At 32.7% G+C, this 25,242-nt stretch overlaps 1 protein-coding gene across 1 annotated transcript in view; it reads left to right on the forward strand.

Moving 5' to 3' along the window:
* VPS13A (vacuolar protein sorting 13 homolog A) overlaps positions 1-25,242 on the forward strand; it is a 264,222-nt gene that overhangs the window by 228,163 nt on the left and 10,817 nt on the right. Inside the window, exons 64-69 of the mRNA XM_082401536.1 lie at positions 1,409-1,484; positions 1,571-1,734; positions 2,048-2,102; positions 2,203-2,326; positions 5,995-6,109; positions 21,922-22,007. Of these exons, the coding sequence (XP_082257662.1) occupies positions 1,409-1,484; positions 1,571-1,734; positions 2,048-2,102; positions 2,203-2,326; positions 5,995-6,109; positions 21,922-22,007 (620 nt within the window). The remainder of the gene's footprint in view (positions 1-1,408; positions 1,485-1,570; positions 1,735-2,047; positions 2,103-2,202; positions 2,327-5,994; positions 6,110-21,921; positions 22,008-25,242) is intronic.

The following is a 25,242-nucleotide window of genomic DNA, read 5'->3' on the forward strand; positions in this document are numbered from 1 at the left end:
CACTAATACTTTTGAATAAATAGTGCATCCCATTAGCAGACACAAATTACCATATATAAAATAGATAAACAACAAGGTCCCTACTGTATAGCACAGGGAACTATATTCAATATCCTGTAATAAACCATAATGGAAAAGAATATGAAAAGTATATATATACATACATATACACACACTTGTGTATATATATGTATAACTGAATCACTTTGCTATACACCGGTAACTAAAACATTGTAAATCCACTATACTTCAATTAAAAATGATAATAATAATAATCACCCCAGTTGTTAACTTGAGTTGTAGTTGTGAATGGATTTTTGGAAACACAACAAAAGGACATTATTTTGAAGCAAACAATGGTAAGAGGTTTTTGAGAAGTCTTGGGAGAAATATTTACCTTTTCCTTCAGAATTTAAACTTAAGACTTTACTAAGAAATACCAAATTTTAAGTGTTCTGTTGGAATATTAAAGGTGGATAAAATTTGTACTATAGTAGAAGGAAGATTCCCATGGACACACAGTCTTGCTTTGCACAGTGGTGTGGGACAGTAAAAATAACCATGCAAGCTGACACTGTGTGAAACAATCTTAATAATCAATGGCAAAAATTATGATTGTTCTCTGTCCCTTAAAAATTTCTGTCAAAACATTCAAAACTCTCCTACTTTCACTTTTAAACATAGAAGATAATGAAAAATAAAGTAAAACTAGTATTTACTTTGTACACTGTAATCTAAAATATTAGAAATATTAAGAATTAAAGTGTTTTTATTTCTTTTTTTAAAAAGTATATAGAGTAGTTTGTGGTTACCTTCTCATCATATAACTTATAATCCGAGTAAGCATCTTTTGTACACTTTGGTGAATAGTCATATTCCTTTCTAAGTTTGGATCAACTTCCAACATTTTATCCTTTGTGCTTTGAATGTCATGAAATATCTGAGAATTATGTTAATGTGAAGTTTTCTTCTGATGTCACTTTCTCTGGGACATCTTTATTCTTTTTGTCACTACTACTTTCCTTGTATATACCAAAAAAAAAAAATTTACCTTTAAAAGTAAGCATAGGGCTTCCCTGGTGGCGCAGTGGTTGAGAATCCGCCTGCCAGTGCAGAGGACACGGGTTCAAGCCCTGGTCTGGGAAGATCCCACGTGCCACAGAGCAACTGGGCCCGTGAGCCACAACTACTGAGCCTGCGCATCTGGAGCCTGTGCTCCACAACAAGAGAGGCTGCGATAGTGAGAGGCCCACGCACCACAATGAAGAGTGGCCCCCGCTCGCCGCAACTGGAGAAAGCCCTCGCACAGAAACGAAGACCCAATGCAGCCAAAGATTAATTAATTAATTATTATTTTTTTTTTTTAAAGTAAGCATAACTTTATTATTATTCTTTTTTGACCCTTTAGGGAGCCATCCAGGGTCCTGAAGAGTTTGTGGAAGGAATGGCACTGGGACTGAAAGCACTAGTTGGTGGAGCTGTTGGTAAGAAACAGAATGCCTACCAAGAATGATTATGCTAGAAAGTAATGATATGTTTTGTTTTACTAAAGGTATTACAATTTTGCTAGGTGGATTAGCTGGTGCTGCCTCCAAAATCACCAGTGCTATGGCTAAAGGGGTAGCAGCTATGACTATGGATGAAGACTACCAACAGAAGAGAAGAGAAGCCATGAACAAGCAACCAGCTGGTCTTAGAGAAGGCATCACTCGTGGAGGAAAAGGATTAGTTTCTGTAAGAAATTTCCCATGGTTGTGAACATTTTAGGAATGTCTTTTAAAGCCACGATCTGTGAGTAAGGAAATAGACATAAAACTTTCATTCACTCAAATATTATTTGGATGTTGGTGGAGCAGTGGGTTGTGACATAATAAAAAATATGTCAGTAGCCTCCAGAAATATTCTGTTTAAATAAAATACTTAGGAAATATGTTAATTCTTATGGTATCTAGAAAGCAGATCTCTGCATTTCTTTTGTAAGCCAGACTTGGTTCTTCAAGGTATCATGTCAAAGTATTGTAAATTTTCAATTGTGCTTTTCCTCTAGGGTTTTGTAAGTGGCATAACAGGAATTGTTACAAAACCAATCAAAGGCAAGTATAGTGATTCCTTTGGGTGATATATATTACCAAGGCTTTCATAAATTGATTCCATTTTTGTTCCTAATCCAGTTGTCTAAAACTCTGTCTTTTTTCTTTCCAGGAGCTCAAAAAGAAGGAGCGGCTGGTTTCTTTAAAGGTGTTGGGAAAGGTTTAGTTGGAGCAGTGACAAGGCCAACTGGAGGCATCATAGACATGGCTAGCAGTACATTTCAGGGAATAAAAAGGTAAATTCTCTTTGATGTAAAATATGAGTAAAATGCTTAAACCAAGAGAAATGAGATAAATCTCTTTGGCTTGAGGCACTTAATTATGACCCTGCAATAATGGCAAGTTGCATATGATCTTCCTAATTGCTTTTGATACTTCTTAAATTGTTGGTATTGCATCATTTCAGCTTTGTAGAGTTCTACTTTATTTGTCATTCATTCCCAGCAGCCTTGGCAGGGAAGGTTTGGCAAGTTAAGCTTTTCACTTACCTTGATTGAAATACATTACAATAATGTAATGCTATACATCAGTTATAAAATTAGCAAATATAATATTCTGTCTCCTTTTTTGAGAAATAAAGAACGGCATTTTAGATTCCCGGTTCAAACTCAGCTTGTGTTCACCCCTTCCTTTATGGTCTTATTTTGTTATGAAACTATTACATCCTTTCCCTCTATTTCTCTTCACTTGTGCAAATAATTTTAAACATGTTCTCTTTTCCTCCAAATTAAATTTAGCATAAGACTAAAATTTAGTAATTGTGTTTTTGTTACCTCTATTATAGAAGTTTGTAACACATAAAACAATTGATTAAATTCATACTAATGAATTTAACTTAGAAACCTAACTTAGAAAATTGGTGGGTGGATATCTCCCTGACCATTTTTCTTTTGTACTTTCTCTGGCTTTCTGCTCTATTGGAATAAGTATTGTCATTAAATTAGTTGCTCCTTTTAAGTCAGTATTTCATACTATGCCCATAATGGGGTGTTTCCAGTTTTAGTTTAGAGTTAAGTTTGGAAAAAAGGGTACAGTTTTTTCTACCTGTAACTTTAGTTTCACAAATATAATTATTGAGTCATAGTCATCAGAGAAGCTCAAAAGTCAATAAATCATAAGGAATTAACCATGACAATCAGACAAGAAAAGGAAATAAAAGGAAATCAAATTGGAAAAGAAGGAGTAAAACTGTCACTGTTTGCAGATGACATGATACTATACATAGAAAATCCAAAAGCTGCTATCAGAAAACTACTAGAGCTCATCAGTGAATTGGTTAAAGTTGCAGGATACAAAGTTAATACACAGAAATCTCTTGCATTCCTATACACTAACAATGAAAGATCACAAAGAGAAATCAAGGAAACAATCCCATTTGCCAATGCATCAAAAAGAATAAAATACCTAGGAATAAACCTACCTAAGGAGGCAAACGACCTGTACTCTGAAAACTACATGACACCGATGAAAGAAATCAAAGATGACACAAACAGATGGAAAGATATACCATGTTCTTGGACTGGAAGAATCAATATTGTCAAAATGACTATACTACCCAAGGCAATCTACAGATTCAGTGCAATCCCTCTAAAATCACTAATGGCATTTTTCACAGAATTAGAACAAAATATTTTACAATTTGTATGGGAACACAAAAGACCACAAGTAGCCAAAGCAATCCTGAGAAAGAAAAAAGGAGCTGGAGCAATCAGGCTCCCTGAGTTAAGTCTATACCACAAAGCTACGGTAATCAAAACGGTATGGTACTGGCACAAAAACAGAAATATAGATCAATGCAACAGTATAGAAAGTCCAGAGATAAACCCATGCACCTATGGTCACCCAGTCTATGACAAAGGAGGCAAGAATATACAATGGAGAAAAGACAGTCTCTTCAATAAGTGGTGCTGGGAAAACTGGACAGCTACAGGTAAACTAATGAAATTAGAACACTCCCTAACACCATACACAAAAGTAAACTCAAAATGGATTAAAGACCTAAATGTAAGGCCAGATACTATAAAACTCTAAGAGGAAAACATAGACAGAACACTCTTTGACATAAACCTCAGCAAGATCTTTTTCGATCCACCTCCTAGAGTAATAAAAATAAAAATAAAAACAAAAATAAACAGAAATAATTAAACTTAAAAGCTTTTGCACAGCAAAAGAAACGATAAACAAAAAGACAACCCTCAGAATGGGAGAAAATATTTGCAAATGAAGCAACCGACAAGGGATTAATTTTCAAAATATACAAACAGCTCATGCAGCTCAGTATCAAAAAAACAATGCAATCAAAAAATGGGCAGAAGACCTAAATAGACATTTCTCCAAAGAAGACATACAGATGGCTAAAAAACACATGAAAAGATTCTCAGCATCACTAATTATTAGAGAAATACAAATCAAAAAACTACAGTGAGGTATCACCTCACACTGGTCAGAATGGCCATCATTAAAAAGTCTACAAACAGTAAATGCCAGAGAGGGTGTGGAGAAAAGGGAACCCTCCAACACTGTTGGTGGGAATGTAAATTAGTATAGCCACTATGGAGAACAGTATGGAGGTTCCTTAAAAAAACTAAAAATAGAGCTACCATATGATCTAGCAATCCCACTCCTGGGCATTTATCTGGAGAAAACCATAATTTGAAAAGATACATGCACCCCAGTGTTCATTGCAGCACTATTTACAATAGCCAGGACATGGAAGCAATCTAAATGTCCATCAACAGATGAATGGATAAAGAAGATGTGGTACATATATACAAAGGAATATCACTTAGCCATAGAAGAAATAATGCCATTTGCAGCAACATGGGTGGACCTAGAGATTGTCATACTGAGTTAAGTAAGTCAGACAAAGACAAATATGATAGTGCTTATATGTGGAATCTAAAAAAATGGTACAAATGAACTTAGCTACAAAACAGAAATAGAGTTACAGATGTAGAAATCAAACTTACGGTTGCCCAGGGGCAACGTGGGGGAGGGATAAATTGGGAAATTTGGATTAATGTATATACACTATTATATATAAAATAGATAATAATAAGGACCTAATTTATAGCACAGGGAACTCTACTCAATACTCTGTAATGGCCTGTATGGGAAAGGAATCTAAAAAAGAGTGGATATATGTATATGTATAACTGATTCACTTTGCTGTACACCTGAAACTAAAACAACATTGTAAATCAACTATACCCCAATAAAAATTCATTAAAAAAAATTAAATGTCCTTCTTTGTGTCCAATAGGAATTTTTTTTTTTAAGTCTAATTTTTTTCTGATTTTTGTATAGCCATTCCAGCTCTCTTTTGGTTATTATTTACATGGTATATCTTTTTCCATCCTTTTACTTTCAACTTATCTGTGTCTTTGACTCTAAAATGAGCCTCTTTTGGACAGCATATAGTTGGATCACATTTTTTTATCCATTCTGCCAGTTTCTGCTTTTAATTGGAGATTGATCCATATGTATGTGTCTGTACATATGGATACATTACATTTACCTTTAAAGTTGAGAATGAGAAGGATGCTTGCAATCCCTTCATGTATTTCGCATTGTGCTGGAGGAGCTAATAATGCAATATAGTAGGAAATAGGAAAAGCAAAAGAAATTAAAAGTCTTAAACCAGAAAAGAAAAAGCAGTACTCATACGCTGATTCTCTGATTATTGTCTACAAAGAAAATCCAAGAGAATCTATAATCACACTTCTTTACAGTTCTACATTTGTCTAGAGAACTTATTATTTGTGTCAAAAGACAGAATTTTAAAAAGTGATGTAATAGTCTCATTTTATCCAAAAGAAGATCTTTTTTTTAGTAGTTTCATTTTAAAGTATACTTAGGAGTTTTTGAGTAGTTTTTAAAATCAAGTTATATGTTTTCCCTCTAGAGCTACAGAGACTTCTGATGAAGTGGATAGTCTGCGACCCCCTAGGTTCTTTAATGAAGATGGAGTTATCAGACCTTACAGGTTGAGGGATGGTACTGGAAATCAAATGTTACAGGTGGGTGAAGAAATATCTTATGAATTAAGATTAATATAGTCAAGTCAGCTTTTTTTTAAAGTAGCTATATAATGCTTTAAATATATATTAGATTATTTGGGCTTTTATATGTTTTGCTTAATTCCATTTAAAGTTTCTTACATTTACTTAGGTTTTAAATGTACATTTATTTACTGTAAGATTTTTTTTTTCTTTTTTACAGGCATCAAAAAGTTTGATATGAAAAGAGTTAATGCATGACTTTGCAAGTGAAAGCCAACAGTAGATTTTAGTCTTAAAATTTACAAACTACGTACAGCTGTTTCTGTATTTTGAATGCAAAGAAAAGCTTTTATATTGGTAACTTTTTGTATAGGATTTTTAGCACATCTGATCTTTTTATAGGATACTCTTAGTTCTGTACTGGATTTGCTAGATTTGTTGAAAGCCATTGTGCCTTATGTACCCTCACAGTTGATGGTACTTATTTACCCAGTTAGACCATTTCTATTTAGGGTGCTTCCTTCAAACCACTAACAGCTTTTATTCCAGATATAATCCTCATGTCCAGTTAGGCATGGATAAGGAAAAAAATCATGACCACTGCTATTGTGAATTCTTGGGTTCTCCTGCTTTTCTTTTGAAGATGCTCAAATGGCCATGACCCTCTTCCCGCTTTATGCTTGTGTGGTCTATTTAAAACCCTGTGGAATTGATAAGCAATTTACATGAAAACCAACATCTTTTAGTAAGGAAAATTAGCTTTTAGAGCAATAGTCAGTTTGAAGATAGAATATTTTATCTGTTTATATAACTTATGCTTTGAAAGTTGGACTTCTTAAAATCTGGATTATGCTGTAGATAACATACACAATAGGATATACCAATTTAAAGTCGTTTCTGTGGTTAGGATGTGAAATACTAAATTAAATCATTTAATTGAAAACAAGGAGTCTTGAAAATATTCATAGTAATAATAAATTGTACAGACTTGAAAATACTCATAGTACAGACTTGAAATACTCATACAGACTTGAAAGTATTCATAGTACTTGATATCTTTATGTTCACAGTATATAATTTTGCATTAAATGTACTTCCATAAACTATAAGTATTGTGTTAATGTGTGATATTTAGTTAAGTGGTTTTACATTGTGTTTAAAATGTTTTTAAAGCATCAGTATAATTGCATATTGGGATAGAACTGGCAATCTACTGAGAGACTGTTCTAAATGGCAGGTTGACAAACTCTACAATGACAGTATATCATTCTTTGGAAATGTTGCAGAAGTCACCTATAGTTATACAATTGAAACATACATATCTACTCAGCACCTGCCTTCCCTTATTAGAACACAGTTAACATATTACTAATTCATTTTAATAAACTGAATAGTTATCAAATCACCTTTCATAAAACTAAAAATATTTCTTGAGAAACTATTTTATAAACTTAGTAGGAAGTAAGGATGAGTAGTGAGGAGAGTTTAGACATACATCCGCATTATTAGAGAACAGATGATAAGAAAGCCATGACATACCAAAAGTTTTTCACAGCTGATAACTTGATTTCAGTAACAAGTAAATTTGTTCTACACTTTTTTCCATTGATTGTTTTCTAAAGCTCTAAAGTTTGGGATTTAAGATCATGACTATTGACTGTATTTTTAAACATGCCTGTTATTTTCATTAGGCCAGTTGTAGAATTAATTGCTAAAAGAGCTGTTTAAATGACTAAAATCTCACAATCCTTGTCAGCCATTACTTATTTTTCAGCAGGAGTATTAAACACAGTATTAGTCGAAATACCTATAGGAATTCACCAGATGCCTTAGGATGTTTGTGTTTGGCATTATTCTCTTACAGGTGTAAGAAGTGGGTTGTTGCTTTAGTGGTAATGGTGCTTTTTTTGAATCAAAACTTTACTATTAGCAAACACTTTAAAATATACAAATACCAGTGCTGTGGCAAAGAAGTAGATGACATATAAGCAGTATTTCAAATCTCATCTGCCTAGATTTAATCTGATTTCATAATAATGCCCTTAGAAAATATTTAATACTTCCAAATGTTTGTCCTTTTGTTTTCTAATTTTCTAAAAAGGGTGCACTGTGTTCACTAAATTATATATGCCTATATATGATAATTAAATATGAGATACACTCTTTTATTGTGTACCTTTCTATCTAGAAAGTGGCACATAATTATAGTGCTTCCTAGTAGTCCATTAAAGCTGCCTACTAGAGAAATAGAATAATTCTAACATAGTCACAGAATAATTTACTGGTATCATCAAGCTGTTCTATACATTAAGTGTACCAACCAGTGGAGTTTAGTTAACTAGCCTATCAGGTTATGAAATATTATATCTATAATTACTGCCTCACTTAGAACTGAAGTCTTCTTCAAAATTATTGACTTCTTGAACATTTCATAATTTTACATGTTTTCCAAGCAATTTGCCATACTTAACTAACATTTGTGCTTCTTTTTTTCTTTACCATGCTTACAGAAAATTCAGGTCTACAGGGAGTGGATTATGACTCACAGTAGAAGTAGTGATGATGATAATGATGATGACGATGATTAGTCAGATCTGAAATGTTCAAATTCATATGTTCTTTGCCATTTTATTTGGAATGTTTCATTAACATGTTTTGTATGACTACTACCATAATGCCCATATGGAGTTAAAAGTACTTTTTCCTTTTAAATGTTTTTCTATGTACTTTCAAAAACAAAAATTTATGCATTATTTAAGCACGGAAAAATGTATTTTATAGCCAAAGTAGGGCATACCATATACTATAGCATTTGCTTTATGTGTTTTATAGCTTTGTAATAACAGTTTGTCTTTAAGATTTAAAGTTAGGCAATTTTTTTTTTAATGTTCACTAGTTTCATTTTAAATTATCTGTTTATTTGTTAGCAAAATGCTGTTTTTAATGTTCTCTGTAAATTTTCTGGGCTGTAATATAATGTAATTGAGTAATAAAAAAAAAAAAAGAGAGAAAGAATAGTAATAGCCAGTCAATATTTTATATTTATTTAGCATTTTAAAAGCATCTTTTGTCAAATTTCTTTTAATAATAATAAACTTATATAACTTGAAGCAATATGAATTTGTTGTTCTATTCCAAAATCATATAGGTTGAACTACTATTATAAGAAACATTCATGATTTGTCATAGAGGTTAGATAATGAAATAATATATAGTCTGAGAATGAAGAAAAATGTTCTTTGGTTCTTTTATTTCATTTTATTATGTACACGTTTTGTGAAACAGTGAACAAAGTTGGTTTTACAATCATTATATTTACTTATTAGCTTACATATCCATGTGCTATATCCTTATTATAAAATGTTATGAATTAATTCAGGACAGAAGAATTTTTATAGTAAGCATAATTATATGTATTTCTTCTAGATAATATTGGGAAAATGTTATCTATGTTCCTGAAAGATGTATAAGCAAATCTGTTTTATGTTTTGTATACGGAAGGCTTTTTTTATTTCAAACTTAGATGAAACTTTTTGTTCTATTTTTCTAGTATATCAGATGTACTTAAAAAAAAAAAAATCGAAAAAGTTAATGACTGTTAATAGTATGATGTTTAATCCCTTATGACTGCTCTGCATTTGGATCAACAAAGGAGCATTTACCTTAATTTATGTTAAGCATTTTGCTTATAATGAGCTTATATTAGACTGTAGTAGATAATTGCCTTAATTGTTCAGCTTTTGGTTTAATTTATTCAGCCAATGACTTGAATCTCTTCTAATTCTTAGGTTTATCAAGATTTTATCTCTATAAATCATTATTCTCTATTTCTTAGAAAATGACTATTTCAGATTTTTAGTATTGAGCTTACAAAAAAAGAAGCTAAAAAATTTTGCTCTTGAAATTTCTACCTGCCTAGCATTGATTCAAATTAAGTAGAAATCCAGGTTGTGTATGCTAGGACTAAGAAATATGTGAATGTCAAAGAATTTAATTACTGTTTTCATCAAAATATAGTATTCTTATCTTTTTGGAGTAAGTAAATAAATTAAAACAGTGACCATTAAAATAGTCACTACTGGTATCAGAGACAATTTGTCTTTGTCTTGCATCCACTGCTCTCTCACCCTTGGTCAAAATCAAACAAAGTCTGCTGCTTCTACTGGAAGCTGGAAGGAACATAGTCTGTTGTTATGTATTGTGTATGCCTGAGAGAGGAAGGGTTTGGTAATTTCTTCATTAACTTCTTGATTCCAACTATGCTAAGCATGCGGCCTTTCTAAAGGAGAAAATGCTAACTGCTTGTTTGCAAGAAATTTACTGAGTTCCCTGTGGTTGGTCTGTGACACTTAATTCTACGGTACAGATTTCACAAAGGTCCTTAAGAATTTATCTGGGAAAAGTTCTGGATATTTTAGCAGTGCCTTACCATTTTAATGAAAAGAAAATTGGAGGTAGAATTACATTTATTTAAAATCTCTTAAACAGTAAAAAGATTTAAAATAATATTCTAGTAACTAGTAAACTTTGTTCATGTGACCTTAGGGATTCATCCTTAAGTTTTTAGCCCTTAGAAGTGGCATACATTCTCTTAACAGTATAATTGGCCTTGTTCTTTCTGTTTCTGTTTTCCTGCCCCAGTGAAATAATCTTTTCAAGCTTCTCTGCTGACAGGTATTAATTATTTTTTCAGTTTAAAAAATGTATTTATTATGTTAATTTTATTTGAGAAAAATTTAAGCCTGAGGATTGCTCTGTGTTTTCTTGATGGAGATATAGGACTTGGACAAAAATATCTTCTTATTCCTCATCAAATATATAGAAAATTAGTTCAATTTTGGGATTTTAAATGAGATGAACAGTTCTTTTGTTTGTTTATTAGTGGCTCTGTAATTAATTAGAACTTTAAAAATGGGAGTATCCATCTAATAAAGTCTTGTGAGAAAGCTGAGTTTGAAAGATTGACTATGTAATACCACACCTTTCCATATCCTTTAACTTTATTTATATTCCAAATTTCTATGTGGTCATTGCCTATGTATAGAAAAAGGGATAAAGGGATGGAGTGTTCTTCTCTCTTCTTTTCTAAGGGAATAATCACTCATTCTCTGTTTTCCTTTATGTCTACTTGACACTTGAATAACATAGTGAAAACTGGCAGGAAGAAGAGTTTATAAAAATCCTAAAATTGTGAACACCTATCACCATGGATAAATAATCTGTTTATAAGAGCCTATAAATGAAATTAATTGATGCTCACATTGGTATAGATATAACAAAGTAAATCCAGAGTAATATTACTGACTTTCGATATTCCTTATTGAAAAGGAAGTTGGAATAAATTTCAATTTGCTTCTGCTTTTAAAATAATCAGAATTTTATAAATTTTACCTTTTGAAATTATTCAAAACACATATCATTGATGCAGTGTTGAGTGTTGACTTTAAGGTCATGTTATGAAAATTAACAGATGGAGCCATTTTAGATCTGTGAGTAGGACATCAAAGTTCAACATGAAGTATGTGCTGCTGTATTTTACGTCCCAGGGTCATATACACTATAGAATGATGACTGCTGTGACAGCTACTATAGTAGTTTGTCTGATTTAAATCCCATGGTGAAATTTTGCATTATACTTTTCCTATAGTGATGGGAGGAGGACCAGAAACAACAATCCAACTGTTACTGAGTACTTTTCTACTGTATCTTCAAGCTACAGTTTTTTCTTTTATAGGTTTCCTTGCATATTTGTAATTTATTGTAGTAGTCCAAAATATTAAAGGTCCTGTAGGGTCTAAATAAGATACACAAATTATTCATTTAAGTCAAATAATAATTATGATGGATATGTAAAAAGAATGTCAGTTTTATTTATTATCCTATCCCTACACCTTTGAAATAAATGGAGATCAATTAAAAATGTTTAGATTGTTAATGTAATCTTTAATTTCAGTAGATGAATATTCAGATTTATGAAGTGCAGTGAGTACAAGCCATACTATACAAAACCTTACAGAAAGGCCTGAATCAAAGAAGAATGAAACACATGATTTCAAATAACACAAACCGTGTTAGGGAGCTAATTAGAATAATTTATGATGGTCATATGTAGGAGTTTATGGCTTGGTTTGTTTTAATGTGGTAGACCCATTTTCATGTCTGTAATTATCTCTCAATCAGTATGATAAATTTATTTAACAATTATTTCATATCAACCAATATGTATATAGGAATAGTGTACCTCCAAATATCAGCTTTAAAATAAACATTTAATAATTTTGTAAAATTGGTTTTTAATGTAACCATCTTTATTGCATATACATATCCTACACAGTGAAATGGTAACAAAGATATCTACTCAATTTGCATTATGCTATTTCTTAGGGATCCTTAATTATTTGAGCATTCAAAATATAGTCATTGTGTTTTTATAAACAGATAATCAGGATAGTATATATAATTCTTAATTGGGAATGCTATGTTTTTATACTGTAAATTATTATTTGTGAATAGTTTGTTAACTCTATTATGTCTACAAAGGTTTTTTGAATGTATTCAATAAAACTTGGAGTTTCTTTGAATTAAAAAATTTAGAGACTCGCACTCCATGGAAAAAGGTAAATCTCTCTTGCGAATCACTAGACTAACATTGATTCTCAATCTACAGTTTTAGTATTTTACAAAAGATGTGAAATTTTTAAAAACTTAAAGTAGATTATTTTCTACATTGTTAAAGTAATATATGCTCAGTAAAGAAAAATAGGAATAGAAAGGAAAAACTTTACCGTCTCCCCACCATTTATTACAGTGTATTTCATTTTTAAATTTTTATTCATGTAATTATGATTCAAATATATAAATTTATGTTATATATTTTTTATTTTATTGTAAATTTTTATAAATAGAATTACTGTTAACTTCTAAAGATTAAAAATGTGACCCATTCGGTCCCCAGTGTGGGAAACCTGGTCTTTACTTCTGGAATACGTTATCACCAGCAGGACCTTTCTATGTTTTTATAGTTGATGTAGAAGCTTTTTCTTTTTGATTGAACATATTTTTACCTTTTGACTCTGCCTTTAAAAAAAAAAATTTACCCCTTAAATAAATCTTCTCCTCTTAAAATTCATTTGTGTATGTGCATGTATGTATAATCTTTGTGGGTTTCATTGTGTACAGATATTGACAGCTGGGTTGTCCCGTGGGGGTAGTATTTCTCAACCATTTCAGACATTTAAAAATTTTATCTGTGTTTTCTTTGACTCTCTTACATCTCTTACAAAGATATCATAGATGCCACTATATAAGTTGTAGAAGGGAGGCTGTTTTCGTTTGTTGTGTATTTCTTTTCTTTCAGAAATTACAGATGTTTATAATTAGCTTCAAATACTGCCTTAATAGCAATTGGAAGATAACTACCTTCAGCTGATGTGGTCTTTCCCTTTACTTCCGGAGGAGAATTACAACTGATCTGGGAAAAAACGGGCTTATCATAGGCAGTCAGATCACCAGAGTAGTGCTGAACATTCTTCCTGGCTTCATCTGAAATTTTGAGTAAGTGGACAAGAACTAGGAGATAAAGGCCCATTGGATTTCACTCTTCAATTTTAACTCTTCCTCTCCAGAAGCATACTTCTGAATGGGATGAGAAAACTGAAGAGAGCCAAATTCTGTTATCAAAGCAAATTAGAGTTAGCATCTCAGATAAAGCAGATGCCATGAAAAGATTACCTGTCCAATTTGGATATAATTCTCATACCTCATTTATTAGCTTACTAGAACTCTCTTGGAGAGTCTTTGGCACATCATTTTTGAAAGCATATACTTTTGAACATTTAGTAGTAAGTCCCACTAACTTTATTTTGGGCCAATGGACTAACTCACCCCACTTAGAACCTTCCAGAATTACATAAAAATAACTGTGTGAATAAGACCTTGAAATTGTGTCTTTTTCTGGAGGTGATGATTCCACTTAGGGGAGGTTCCAGTTTTCTCTTTGTCAAAAAAGTGTACAATGAATTTTTAAATTATTTTTTAATCCAGTAACTGAAATGAGACTAATTTGATTACTAAATCTTTTTCAAAACTTTGTCATCATTTCATCCCATAAATTTATAAATATATTATGGAAGGATAAATATTAAAGTAGCACATTTAACTTTAAAAGAAATAAAAATGTTAAGCTCAGATAGGTTCAACTTGAGTCTTACTTTCTGCTTACCGAGGATGTGCAAATAGAGCTAAAAATCTGCAGTAAGTTTTAGTTTAAAATCTCTTTAGTCTTTATTTAGCTAAAGGTGCTAAATTGTAACCTGGGATTCAACCCATGACTTCTCTACTGATACATGAGAGCCCTACCTTACAATGTTCCTTGGTTACTTTCAACAGCATATAGATTCTCAACATAACTTGAGCTTAGTAAAGTTCATTCATATTTTTTTTTAGTTTGTGCTCTAACAATAATATTGTTAGAAGACTTTATTATAGATTATGAAAAGTCTTCTTTATTAGCCAAATATCCTATGAGAGAAAAGCTTGTTGTCTTGCCAAATGGAACAATTCATCTTCATAGAAAATTAGATTGGAGGCCACTTTCATTCATCTAAAAACAAAATTTAGTGTCATCTATAAAAGGAAACACCATGTATAGTTTTTTGCCAGTTAAGAGTCTTTAGTTGTAAATTCAAATGAAACTGATATCCTGTCTGGTGATGATTCTGATGAACTGTATATCAGTGAAAATTTACCGCTAAAGAATCTTATAAGAAGCAGTATGGAGAAATGTACGTTTAGACATTTTGTGAACTTTGAGTCTGAGTTAGTTGTTTGTTAGTCTTACTATCTTCCAAAGAGATAATTATCCCTGGGTATTATATGAAATTGAAGTATTACAAGAGATGTGACACAGCTTGTGAACTATCTGAATCCATATTCCAATGAGCTGTTAAAATGGGATCCCACTTCATCTACTGGAATATATGTATTTCTTCTATGCTAACTCATTTTGACAGTAAAAATACCTGGGGTGCAGTAATACCATATGGCTCAGGGCCTGGATTCTGGAACCATGTAAACCTGAGTTCAGTACCAGCCTTTTCCTTTTACTAGCTTTATAGTCTTATTCTAGTCTGATCTCATATTCCAGACTATAAAATGAAGATAATTGTAGTACTAACAGTACTTTGGTATATAATACCAAGATAATAGTACCTTGATGGTGTTGCTAGGATTAAAAAGCAAGGTAATATATGTGATTATTAGTACAGTGTCTAATAGGAACTTACTGTATTTTCATTATTCCAGATGAATAATAACCAGTGTATGCTGGTTCTGGTCATCATTATTCTGTATTCCTCATTTGTCTCCTCTTTGCCAAAATAGAAAACCATCATTAAATTTTGCCTTTTTTTTTTTTCTTTTAAGGCTAATAGAATAGTTAGAACGTTTTGACGGTTTCCACACATTAATTGGTAAGCGATAGAAACAATAAAACCTCAGTGATTTGGACTGCTCTGAATTATTTCAGTATTTTGAAAGAAATGTTACTCTTTTCAAGTTTATATAGTATCATGGGTCAGTAAATGTTCAATAGAGGTTCTGCTGGAACTACATTAGAGAGACTTTTGTAACTATCCACTTACAGTACTTCTGACCAACTTCTCTGGCTCTTCTTGTAGAATGTATTAGGTACGTTAATTAATGGTCTGCTGTTGTCAGTGCACATAATTATGTCATGAGCATAATTCTGTCCTTTCTCCAGACTGTTTTAGTTGAACCAGTTGGTGACAATTCACATCTCTTAAGATAATAGTTTCTTTTATTTGATTTTATGTCACAGTGTTATGCTCAGCTGTCCTGTGTAAGCTGTCAGCATAGTTTATACTTTGGCTGACTGTCAAAATAGCTTATTTGCATGGGAGGAGACAAAAGTATGGGGGAGGGATTAAACAAAGCCTTATTCCTCTTCAGATTTGATGACACAGTCAATGAGATTCAATTTTTTTTAAAAAACCAATTTGCCTCACATAATAAGCTAAATACCAATTCTTCACTTGTGTTTATATTTGTTCTGCTATATATATGAAATCATTGAGCTTTCAGGTAATGAATTTCTACAATATTTGCCCATGAAGCTTAGTTGAATACCTTGTTTTTCCTGGCTATAGCCCTCAGATCTGTTATATTTAAAGTGAATTGATAAAACCTTTTTTATCCCTAAGCCTTAATCATATTACTCTAAGGAAGTTATACTTACTACATTTTTCTCTAAAGAGAAGATTACAAGTCATTTATTTATTTCTTAAATAATTGAGAAATGGTCACATTTACATTTTAATTTGTTTACCTCCCTGAATTTTGTCGTTTTTAAAAAAGTACACTTAATTTTTTAGTATAATCCGTTGATAAACTTTTCATCTTTCCCCATTGTCTCCAAACTATTCAAATTAGCCAATCTATAAAACCATTTATTCATTATCCAGTAGATTTTCTTGCTCGATAGCATTTTGTTCTTTATCTTTTTCATCTAGATGAATTTCATTTTCCTTTTATCACTCATGCTGCTATCTTAAAATATATATATATACCTCTATGAAACTCATCTTCCAAAAGAAACAGATATTGAACAGATTTTGTTTTCGTTTTTTGCTTAACTGTATTCTTATCTTTACCCAATTTTCTTAAATATATTTGCAATGAATATTAGTACCTTATATTGTTTGCGATTTAAAGTCTTCCATGTTAGTGATTTGTTCCTATCATCTATCTTTTCATATTTTGCTTTGTTTTTTCAGAAATGTGTTTGTTATAGAACTGTGCTACTTCATAGCATTTAGATGGTTGGAAAGTGTTAGCAGTGTTTTCTGTATTACTATAGTTGTTAGGTGTGTTCTTTTTCTAAAGTACTGGGACTTATCTGGCAGGAAATACGGATATTAGTAGAGGATAACCCTGACACAACTGTCTTTCCAGTTCCTACTTTTTGTGTGTTTCTAACGTATAATCAATTTGGTTTGGATTTATTTATATCTAGTAAACTAAGGCTTACATACTCAACTTTTCTAATGCAAAAGGGACCCTTATCAATAACCATACATTTTGTTACCTGTAGGTTCTGACAATTATATATAACGAATACAGTTTCCTTTGTGTTTCTCTGTTTATTTCTTTAAGAAAGTTCTTAAGTGATGATGGATAATTCATATATTCTTTTAATGAATAAGGCAAAAAATGCTTTTCCTTTAACACTATAGCATGTAAGTGAGGCTAACATGTCTATAGTACTGGCTATTGTACTTGATACTTCAGGCAAATTCGTTGATTTTTCTGCCTAGCTTTGATCTTGATGCAAAGACTACATGTGATTCCTAGCCCTGGTTTTGCTAATTCTTCATTTATTTTAAAGGGTATCCCAAATTATTTTAGTAGAAACATTCATACCTATCTGATTGGGGTGGAGGAAGATAAGGTATTAATATTACACTATTTGAATGCTGTTAACCTAAAAAAATTAAGCCAGCCTGAGCAGCTTTAGCAGCCTTCCTCAGCAACATCCAGCATCCAGGGATACTGAAGACATTTTTGAGGTACCATGGAAACGTGTGACTGATACTATCATGGTGTAGTGCAAGGCACTGGAATTAGAAGTGAAGGAACCACTTTTTTGAGCCCAGTTTTGCAACTGACAATATGACCCCAAGCAAGTCACTTAAATGTAATCTTAACCTAATAATACAAGGTTGTTGTGAAGATTAGATGGGAAAGACACTTAAATGATCCTCAATTTCTTCATGTGTAAAAGGAAGAGATTAGTTTGGATGAACAATAATACTCCTTGAGGTCTAAAATTCCAGGTTTTCAAAATAATATAAATGATGTTTTGAAAAGTATAACGCGTCATATGTAGTGAATTTACAGAGTCAAGTAATTTGGCAGGAAATTGTGACCAAAGGCATGACATTTGTAGATTCTTTACAGCATGATGAAAGATGATGGCTGATAAGTTATCACATTCTCTCCCATCCTTCTACGGGATTTAATTCAAAGTTGTAGCTTCTCATTAATGCTGTTCTTATTCCATAGTCGCATGTTTTAATGGAGACTGACCAGCAAAATTTTGCTGTATATTGAGTTATCTTTGATGTTTATTTAAAGATTGACCATTCATGTTTCAAGTGTTGCATTTAAGGTTTTTGATGAACTCCAAAAAGCACTTCATGAATTACTTTTTTTTAGCTTTTATTTATATCAGATGCTATTGTGACTATTAAAAGTGGTTTAATTTCTTAAATGTACAGATTAGATTGGGTCTGAAAAGTGGAAAGTGATGAAAGGCAGACTCAACTGTAATACACAGACTTAACATAATATTGAAATAGAAGTTAATTACTTAGAATTGAACCATTAGCTTTCAAGTTATTTGAAGATTGTAATCTATTAATGGGGTTTATAGACTCTTGTCTTCTAGTAGTAGCGATGTTCTTGAGGAAATCAACATTTGTATTCTATATTTTAAAACTTGGCTATATAGAACAAAAGAAAATAAATACTTTCAAGCTAATTTCTTTTCCAGTACCAAAAAACTGAAACAAAAGGATGTAAAGTTAAAAATAAAAGCTTCACTTCTAACCCCACCTCCACCGTTATCCTTCCCAAGCCCAGAGATAAATGCTATGAACAGATTTGGTGTGTTACCACGAACCCTTCCAGAAATTTTTTATGTTTATATAAATAAGTGTATGTGTATGTGTTTCAACTCCCCCGTTCATTCTTAGTAATTTATTTTCAGTTATATCTTGCCCATCTTTCTGTATCAGTACACACAGATCTACCTTTTTTTTTAATAAATTTATTTTGTTTATTTTTGACTGCATTGGGTCTTTGTTGCTGCACGTGGGCTTTCTCTAGTTGCGGCAAGTGGGGGCTACTCTTTGTTGCAGTGCGTGGGCTTCTCATTGCCGTGGCTTCTCTTGTTGCGGAGCACAGGCTCTAGGCACATGGGCTTCAGTAGTTGTGGCTCCGGGGCCCTAGAGCGCAGGCTCAGTAGTTGTGGCACACGGGCTTAGTTGCTCAGCAGCATGTGGGATCTTCCCAGAGCAGGGATAGAACCCGTGTCCCCTGCATTAGCAAGTGGATTCTTAACCACTGAGCCACCAGGGAAGTCCCAGATCTACCTTTTATTACCCTTGTAAGCAGGATTGTTTCTTTTTCATGCATAATGTCCCATTGTATGCCTATACTCTAATTAAACAGTCTCCTGTTTCTGAATATTTAGGTTTTTCGCATTTAACAATATAACCATGAAGATTCCTATAAGTATGTCTTTGCATACCTTTGCATAAGATAAATCATAGCAGTGGAATTGCTGGCTCAAAGGATACATTTATTTAACTTGAATTTTCTTGATTTTGAGTTAGATTGAACATTTTCTCATGTTTATTGTCAGATTTTGTGTTTTGCTAGACTACCTGTTCATATCCTTTATACATTTTCCTATAGATTTACTCATTTTTCTTCTATTGGTTTATTCATATTACTAGAATTCTGTGTGTTATGAAATTAGTTATATATCACTGTATTGACAGATATTTTCCCAATTTATCCTTTGATTTTTGTTTTATTTCTGTTTATTTGCTTACTGTTTTGCTATTCATTAGTGTTTAATTTCCACACTTAACTTTTTTTTTACTTTAAGTTTTATGGACCTTGTGTTTTATATTTAAGCCTTCACTTTGATTATTAAAATGTTATTTTATTCTAGTACTTCTGTAGTTTCATTTTGTATAGTTAAATCAGTGATCCATGTGGAATTAATTTGGTGTAAAGAGAGAAGTAGGAAAAAATAAGAGAGAGAAATAGGGATCTAGCTTTAGCCAGCAAGTTGCTTGAAGCACCATTTACTTGAAAATGCATGTTTTTGACCAATAATCTGAAATGCTGTCTTGATTTTATAAATTCCTATGTTTGGATATATAGGATTTTATAAAATCCTATTGCATTTTGGTCAGTTTCTGGAATCTGTATTCTTTCTATTGATATGTCTGTATATAATTTCCACTAGCATCAAACTGTTTCACGCCTGCAACTTTATAAATTGTATTAATATCTGCTAGGATAGTTCTCATTCTCTTTTCATAACTTACTGGATAATACCACTTTTTTTCTAGATAAATTTCATTATAATATTGTCAGATCACTTTTCCGCCTCCCCAAAACAAATTAACAAACATCATTTTGGGATCACATTGAGTGTGTATGTATAAAAATGGGGTGGGGGAATAACATCTTTATTATAATGAATTTTTATATTCAAGAATAAGACATGGATTTCCATTTTCAAATTTTCCGTTATTCCCCTCAGTAGACTGTTACAGCTTTTATCATACAAATTCTGCATGTTAAACTTATGTGTAAATATTTATCTTTATTACCCTTGTAAGCAGGATTGTTTTCCTTCCATTTTTCAAACTGATTATTGTGTTTATATAATAAAGTTACTGGATTTTGTGTACTTGAGTTTTCCAGATACTGTCATCTGAAAGTAATTTCTACTCTTCCTCTCCAATATTTGATGCTTCTTTCTCTTAATAATTTATCATTTCTTAAAACATGACCCATTTTACCTAGTTTTGCAAATTTATTTGCATAATTTATATGTTAACAATTTTTATTAATTTCTTCTGAATCTCTGGTTATGTCCCTTTTTCATTTGTAATTCAAGGAATTGGGGTTTAATTGCCCTACCCACTACAGTAAATAGTAAAGATACTCTTTCCTCAATATTATGATCTTTGAAGTTAGAAAATTCTTCCATGCAGTTAATTTGTATGTTTTATCCTGCTGTTGTTTTTTTTTAACTTCTGTCTCCCATAAAAAGTCTATTGTATCAGCCTTCTAAAGCAACCTTATTATGAAGTCACTTGTTAGTTTTCTTCTAAATTACATAATTTTAGTTTTTTGATATAGCCTCATGGAACACAATTTTCCAGAATCTTTATATTCTCTTCTGGAATTCCTTCAAGAGGTCTAACATTTTTGGCTAAATTTTTGATGTATCTTAGTCACAGTTACATTGCTTGCCTTTAAAAAATAATAGTCTAGCCTGCTATATATTTTAAATAGCCAGAGTAACTCCATCCTCAGAGCAAATGATATTGAGAACAGATTTTAAAAAGCCTATTTTGCTTATGTAGTTAACTTTATATTTTTTGAGACAAAGAATTGTTGATCATGTCATGGATAGTGTTTCAGCAGTCTTAAAGATAAATAAAGGCTATTGCATATGCTGGTCCTGGGGTTTCCTGTTTGTCCAGAAACGATCTGCTCCTTAATTTTGAATGAATTGTGAAATTGGCAAAGAAAAGCATGTTTGTAAGGCAGATAATGAAAATTCCAGGGAAGAGGCAAGGTGGGAGCTAATAGTAATTTATGTGATGCATATGTTTAAATATGTGTTAGTGTTTACATGTGTTTTTGTACAGGTATGATCAAATACTAATCTGTTTTCCAAGACAAAATGAATGTGATCGTTTAATAGTAACTTCAGTAGGTTCCACTTAAACTTTGTAAAATAACAGTATCTTCTAAAAATCTAGCATTAAACACTGGTATAGCTGCAATTGAGTAATCTTGAATAAAGCAGTACAAATAGGTGCTTTTAAAAAGGAAGCAGAAGTGATTTTGTGAATATTCAACTTTCTGACAGTATGTTTACTGTGTAAGTGCGCTAATGATTTGCCCCCTTGAAAAAGGTTTTTAGAGGATCAGTAAGGCATTACTTGTATGAGAATAGGATATTATCACTTTTCTCACTCTCATATTTTTTTTTTTAGGTCATGGAAAATGGAAGATTTGCAAAATACAAATATTTTACCCATGTCATGATCAATAAAACAGACATGTTAATGATAACCAAAAGGTAACTTTCTTTCTCTAATATAATTTGATAAGGGGTTAACTGATAGCCACTCATGAAGTGAAGCAGTTTTTATTCACATCTTGTTCCACATATTTAACACTGATTCATACTAATTATGGTTCTCTTGCTCTACAAGCCTCGTGCCTAAAACTTTGCACACATACAGATAAATGCATAACCATGCACAAACATGATTTTAAATTAAATATTTTAGTATTTGTTTCAACCAACTAAATGGATAGAGAAATTCCTGTAAAACTATCCTCTCAAGGGTAAGCAATACCATTCCTTCCCCCTCTCCGAAAAAGTATGCAATTTCAGGTTACCCCAAAAGTCAGTAGTCTTCTGGTGGTATCTAATCATTAGAATGTATAGAGATTCACTCACATAAGTAGATATACCACTGGAGACATTCGTTTTTTGGGGATACTCCCAACTACAGCCAAATCTTCAAATAAACCTGTAGACAGTAGAGGGATACATGTAAAAATACACAGTGGCATAGCCTCGGAGGGGCAAGTGTTTGCAGGAGGTATTATTATGAAACCACGGGAAAGAATAAGCAAGTGCAGTAGTAGGGTGGATTTTTCTGGATGACGGAGAGTGAAACTGTGGCTGAGGAGGAGAGATTATGGCTAAATAGAAAGGAGTGGCTAATTAAGCTGTGTGGTTTTGTTCACTGCCAAAAAGGTAAACTTATATAAGCATCTTGTTGGTTCAAGTTGACTATTGAACTTAGCAATCATTTTTAATGTTTTTAATCCTAATAATTTCTGAGCCCCAAATTTATAGCACTATCTTAATTTTCTTGTTTAAAAAGTAACATAAAATATACAAAACTCACACAGTATTAGAAGGTATAGATGTGAAAGCCAGTATTCATTCCATCTCAGATACCGGTCCCTCTTTTCCCCTTCCTAGAGGCAACTACTTTTGTATCTTTGAAATATTCTATGCCTATACAAGCAAACATGCTATCAAAGCATACATCTGCCTATAAAGGCATACACATACATATTTTAATGTAAATAGGAATCTATTATAACACCATCCTGTACCTTAATTTTTTGCTTAAGATCTATGTCTTAAAGAGTATTCCATGTCAGCATATGGAGATCTTTCTTAATTTGTAAATGACTTCCTGGTATTCATTCAGAAGTATGTGCTATAATGCACATCTAAGTTGTTTCTGAACTTTTATACTTACAGACATCAACAGTCATTTTTCTTCATAGCAGCATTCACTCATGTTTTATTAACCCTTCTCCCCATTGACTGAGGGAAGGATGACTCATCAGAGTTAAACAAGAGTCAGTTGCAAAGTTTATTATTTCCAGATCTTGCAACATGTGTTTTTTTTTTGGCTGCGATGGTTCTTCGTTGCTGTGCATGGGCTTTCTCTAGTTGTGGCAAGCGGGGGCTACTCTTCATTGCGGTGCGCGGGCTTCTCATTGAGGTGGCTTCTCTTGTTGCGGAGCATGGGCTCTAGGCGCGTGGGCTTCAGTAGTTGTGGCTTGCGGGCTCTAGAGCACAGGCTCAGTAGTTGTGGCGCATGGACTTGCAACCACATGTAGTTGTTCCGCGGCATGTGGGATCTTCCCGGACCAGGGATCGAACCCGTGTCCCCTGCATTGGCAGGCGGATTCTTAACCACTGCGCCACCAGGGAAGTCCATTGCAACATTTTAGAAATTACTTTCTTCTCAACATAGTAGACCTCTTTAAATGAGGTCACATAAACCTTGACAGAGTAAGTGTAGTAAGCTTACTACATATCCATTGTAAGTTGTAATGATTGCACTAGTTGTAGTTGATTGAAAGATGATATTTATACTTAGGAGGTCCTTTCTTTCCAAATGTTGCACTTAAAGATAAAGGATCTTTTAACCAGGAGAGGGAGTACTAGGTGCCTGAAATAAGATTAGCCTTTCTTTGATTTTCACATGGTTGAAGATGTACTGGAAGACCAGTAGGTTTGTTCCAGCAGCCCCTATAATCCAAGATTGGTGAAAGAGGGGATCAGAGGCAGGAGATTGAGATGAAAGAGATAAATCTTAATTAGCTTTCTCCTTTTCCATTCTAGCCAGGTGCCAGCTGTTTCTTTAATTTAGTCCCTTAACTTAAAGTATATGTCACTTAAAGAAACCTCTGGTTGTACCTAGAATTGATGTTTCAACCAGAAAGAAGATTTGGGGAAGAAAGACCTTTGAAGGAAGAATTAAATAGAATTATTATAGACAGAATGAATTTTCATCTCTTGATTTCCTTCCTCAAAATGGGGGGAAAACAAGAATTAATTTTAAAAGCCTCTTTCTGATACAGATTGGTAAATATATTACATGGAGCCTTAGTATTAAAAGCATTTTGTTCTAAAGCATTAATTACATGAAGGTTCTCCAAAATATTGCTTGGTAGCTGGTTCTCTAAATTTTTCCTATTTCTTAAAAACATTCCTTATACATTTTACTTTATAAGTACTTTATGTTTTCTAATATAAGTATGTTGTGCTTGTACATTTCCCACTAAACGTTGCTACATAAATTTTGTTATGTTTTCATTCTCATTCAGTTCAAACTATTTTCTAATTTCCTTTGAGATTCTTTGACCCATGGATTTTTTTTTAGAAGTACGCTTTTTTTTTTTTTTAAATAAATTTCTTTATTTAATTTTATTTTTGGCTGCTTTGGGTCTTCGTTGCTGTGCACAGGCTTCCTCTAGTTGTGGTGAGCGGGGGCTACTCTTCGTTGCGGTGCACGGGCTTCTCGTTGCGGTGGCTTCTCTTGTTGCGGAGCACGGGCTCTAGCTGCACAGGCTTCAGTAGTTGTGGCTCGTGGGCTCTAGGGTGCAGCCTCAGTAGTTGTGGCACACGGGCTTAGTTGCTCCGCGGCATGTGGGATCTTCCCAGACCAGGGCTCGAACCCGTGTCCTCTGCATTGGCAGGTGGATTCTTAACCACTGCGCCACCAGGGAAGCCCTAGAAGTATGCTTTTAAGTAAGCATTTGGAAGTATTCTTGTTATCGTTCTGTTACTTGTTTTCTAGTTTAATTTCATTATGATCTGAGAACATACTTTGCATGATTTCAGTTCTGTTAAATTCATTAACGTTTCTTATAACCCAGAATATAGTCTCTCCTGGTGAATGTTCTATGTGCCCTTGCAAAGAATGTGTATCCTGCTATTATTATTATTATATTATTGGATATAAGTGCTTCAGTTTTTAAAGTGGCTTCTTTCT

This window comes from Balaenoptera borealis (assembly GCF_965194805.1).
Source record: "Balaenoptera borealis genome assembly, chromosome: 8".
NCBI classification, from domain to species: Eukaryota; Metazoa; Chordata; class Mammalia; order Artiodactyla; family Balaenopteridae; genus Balaenoptera; species Balaenoptera borealis.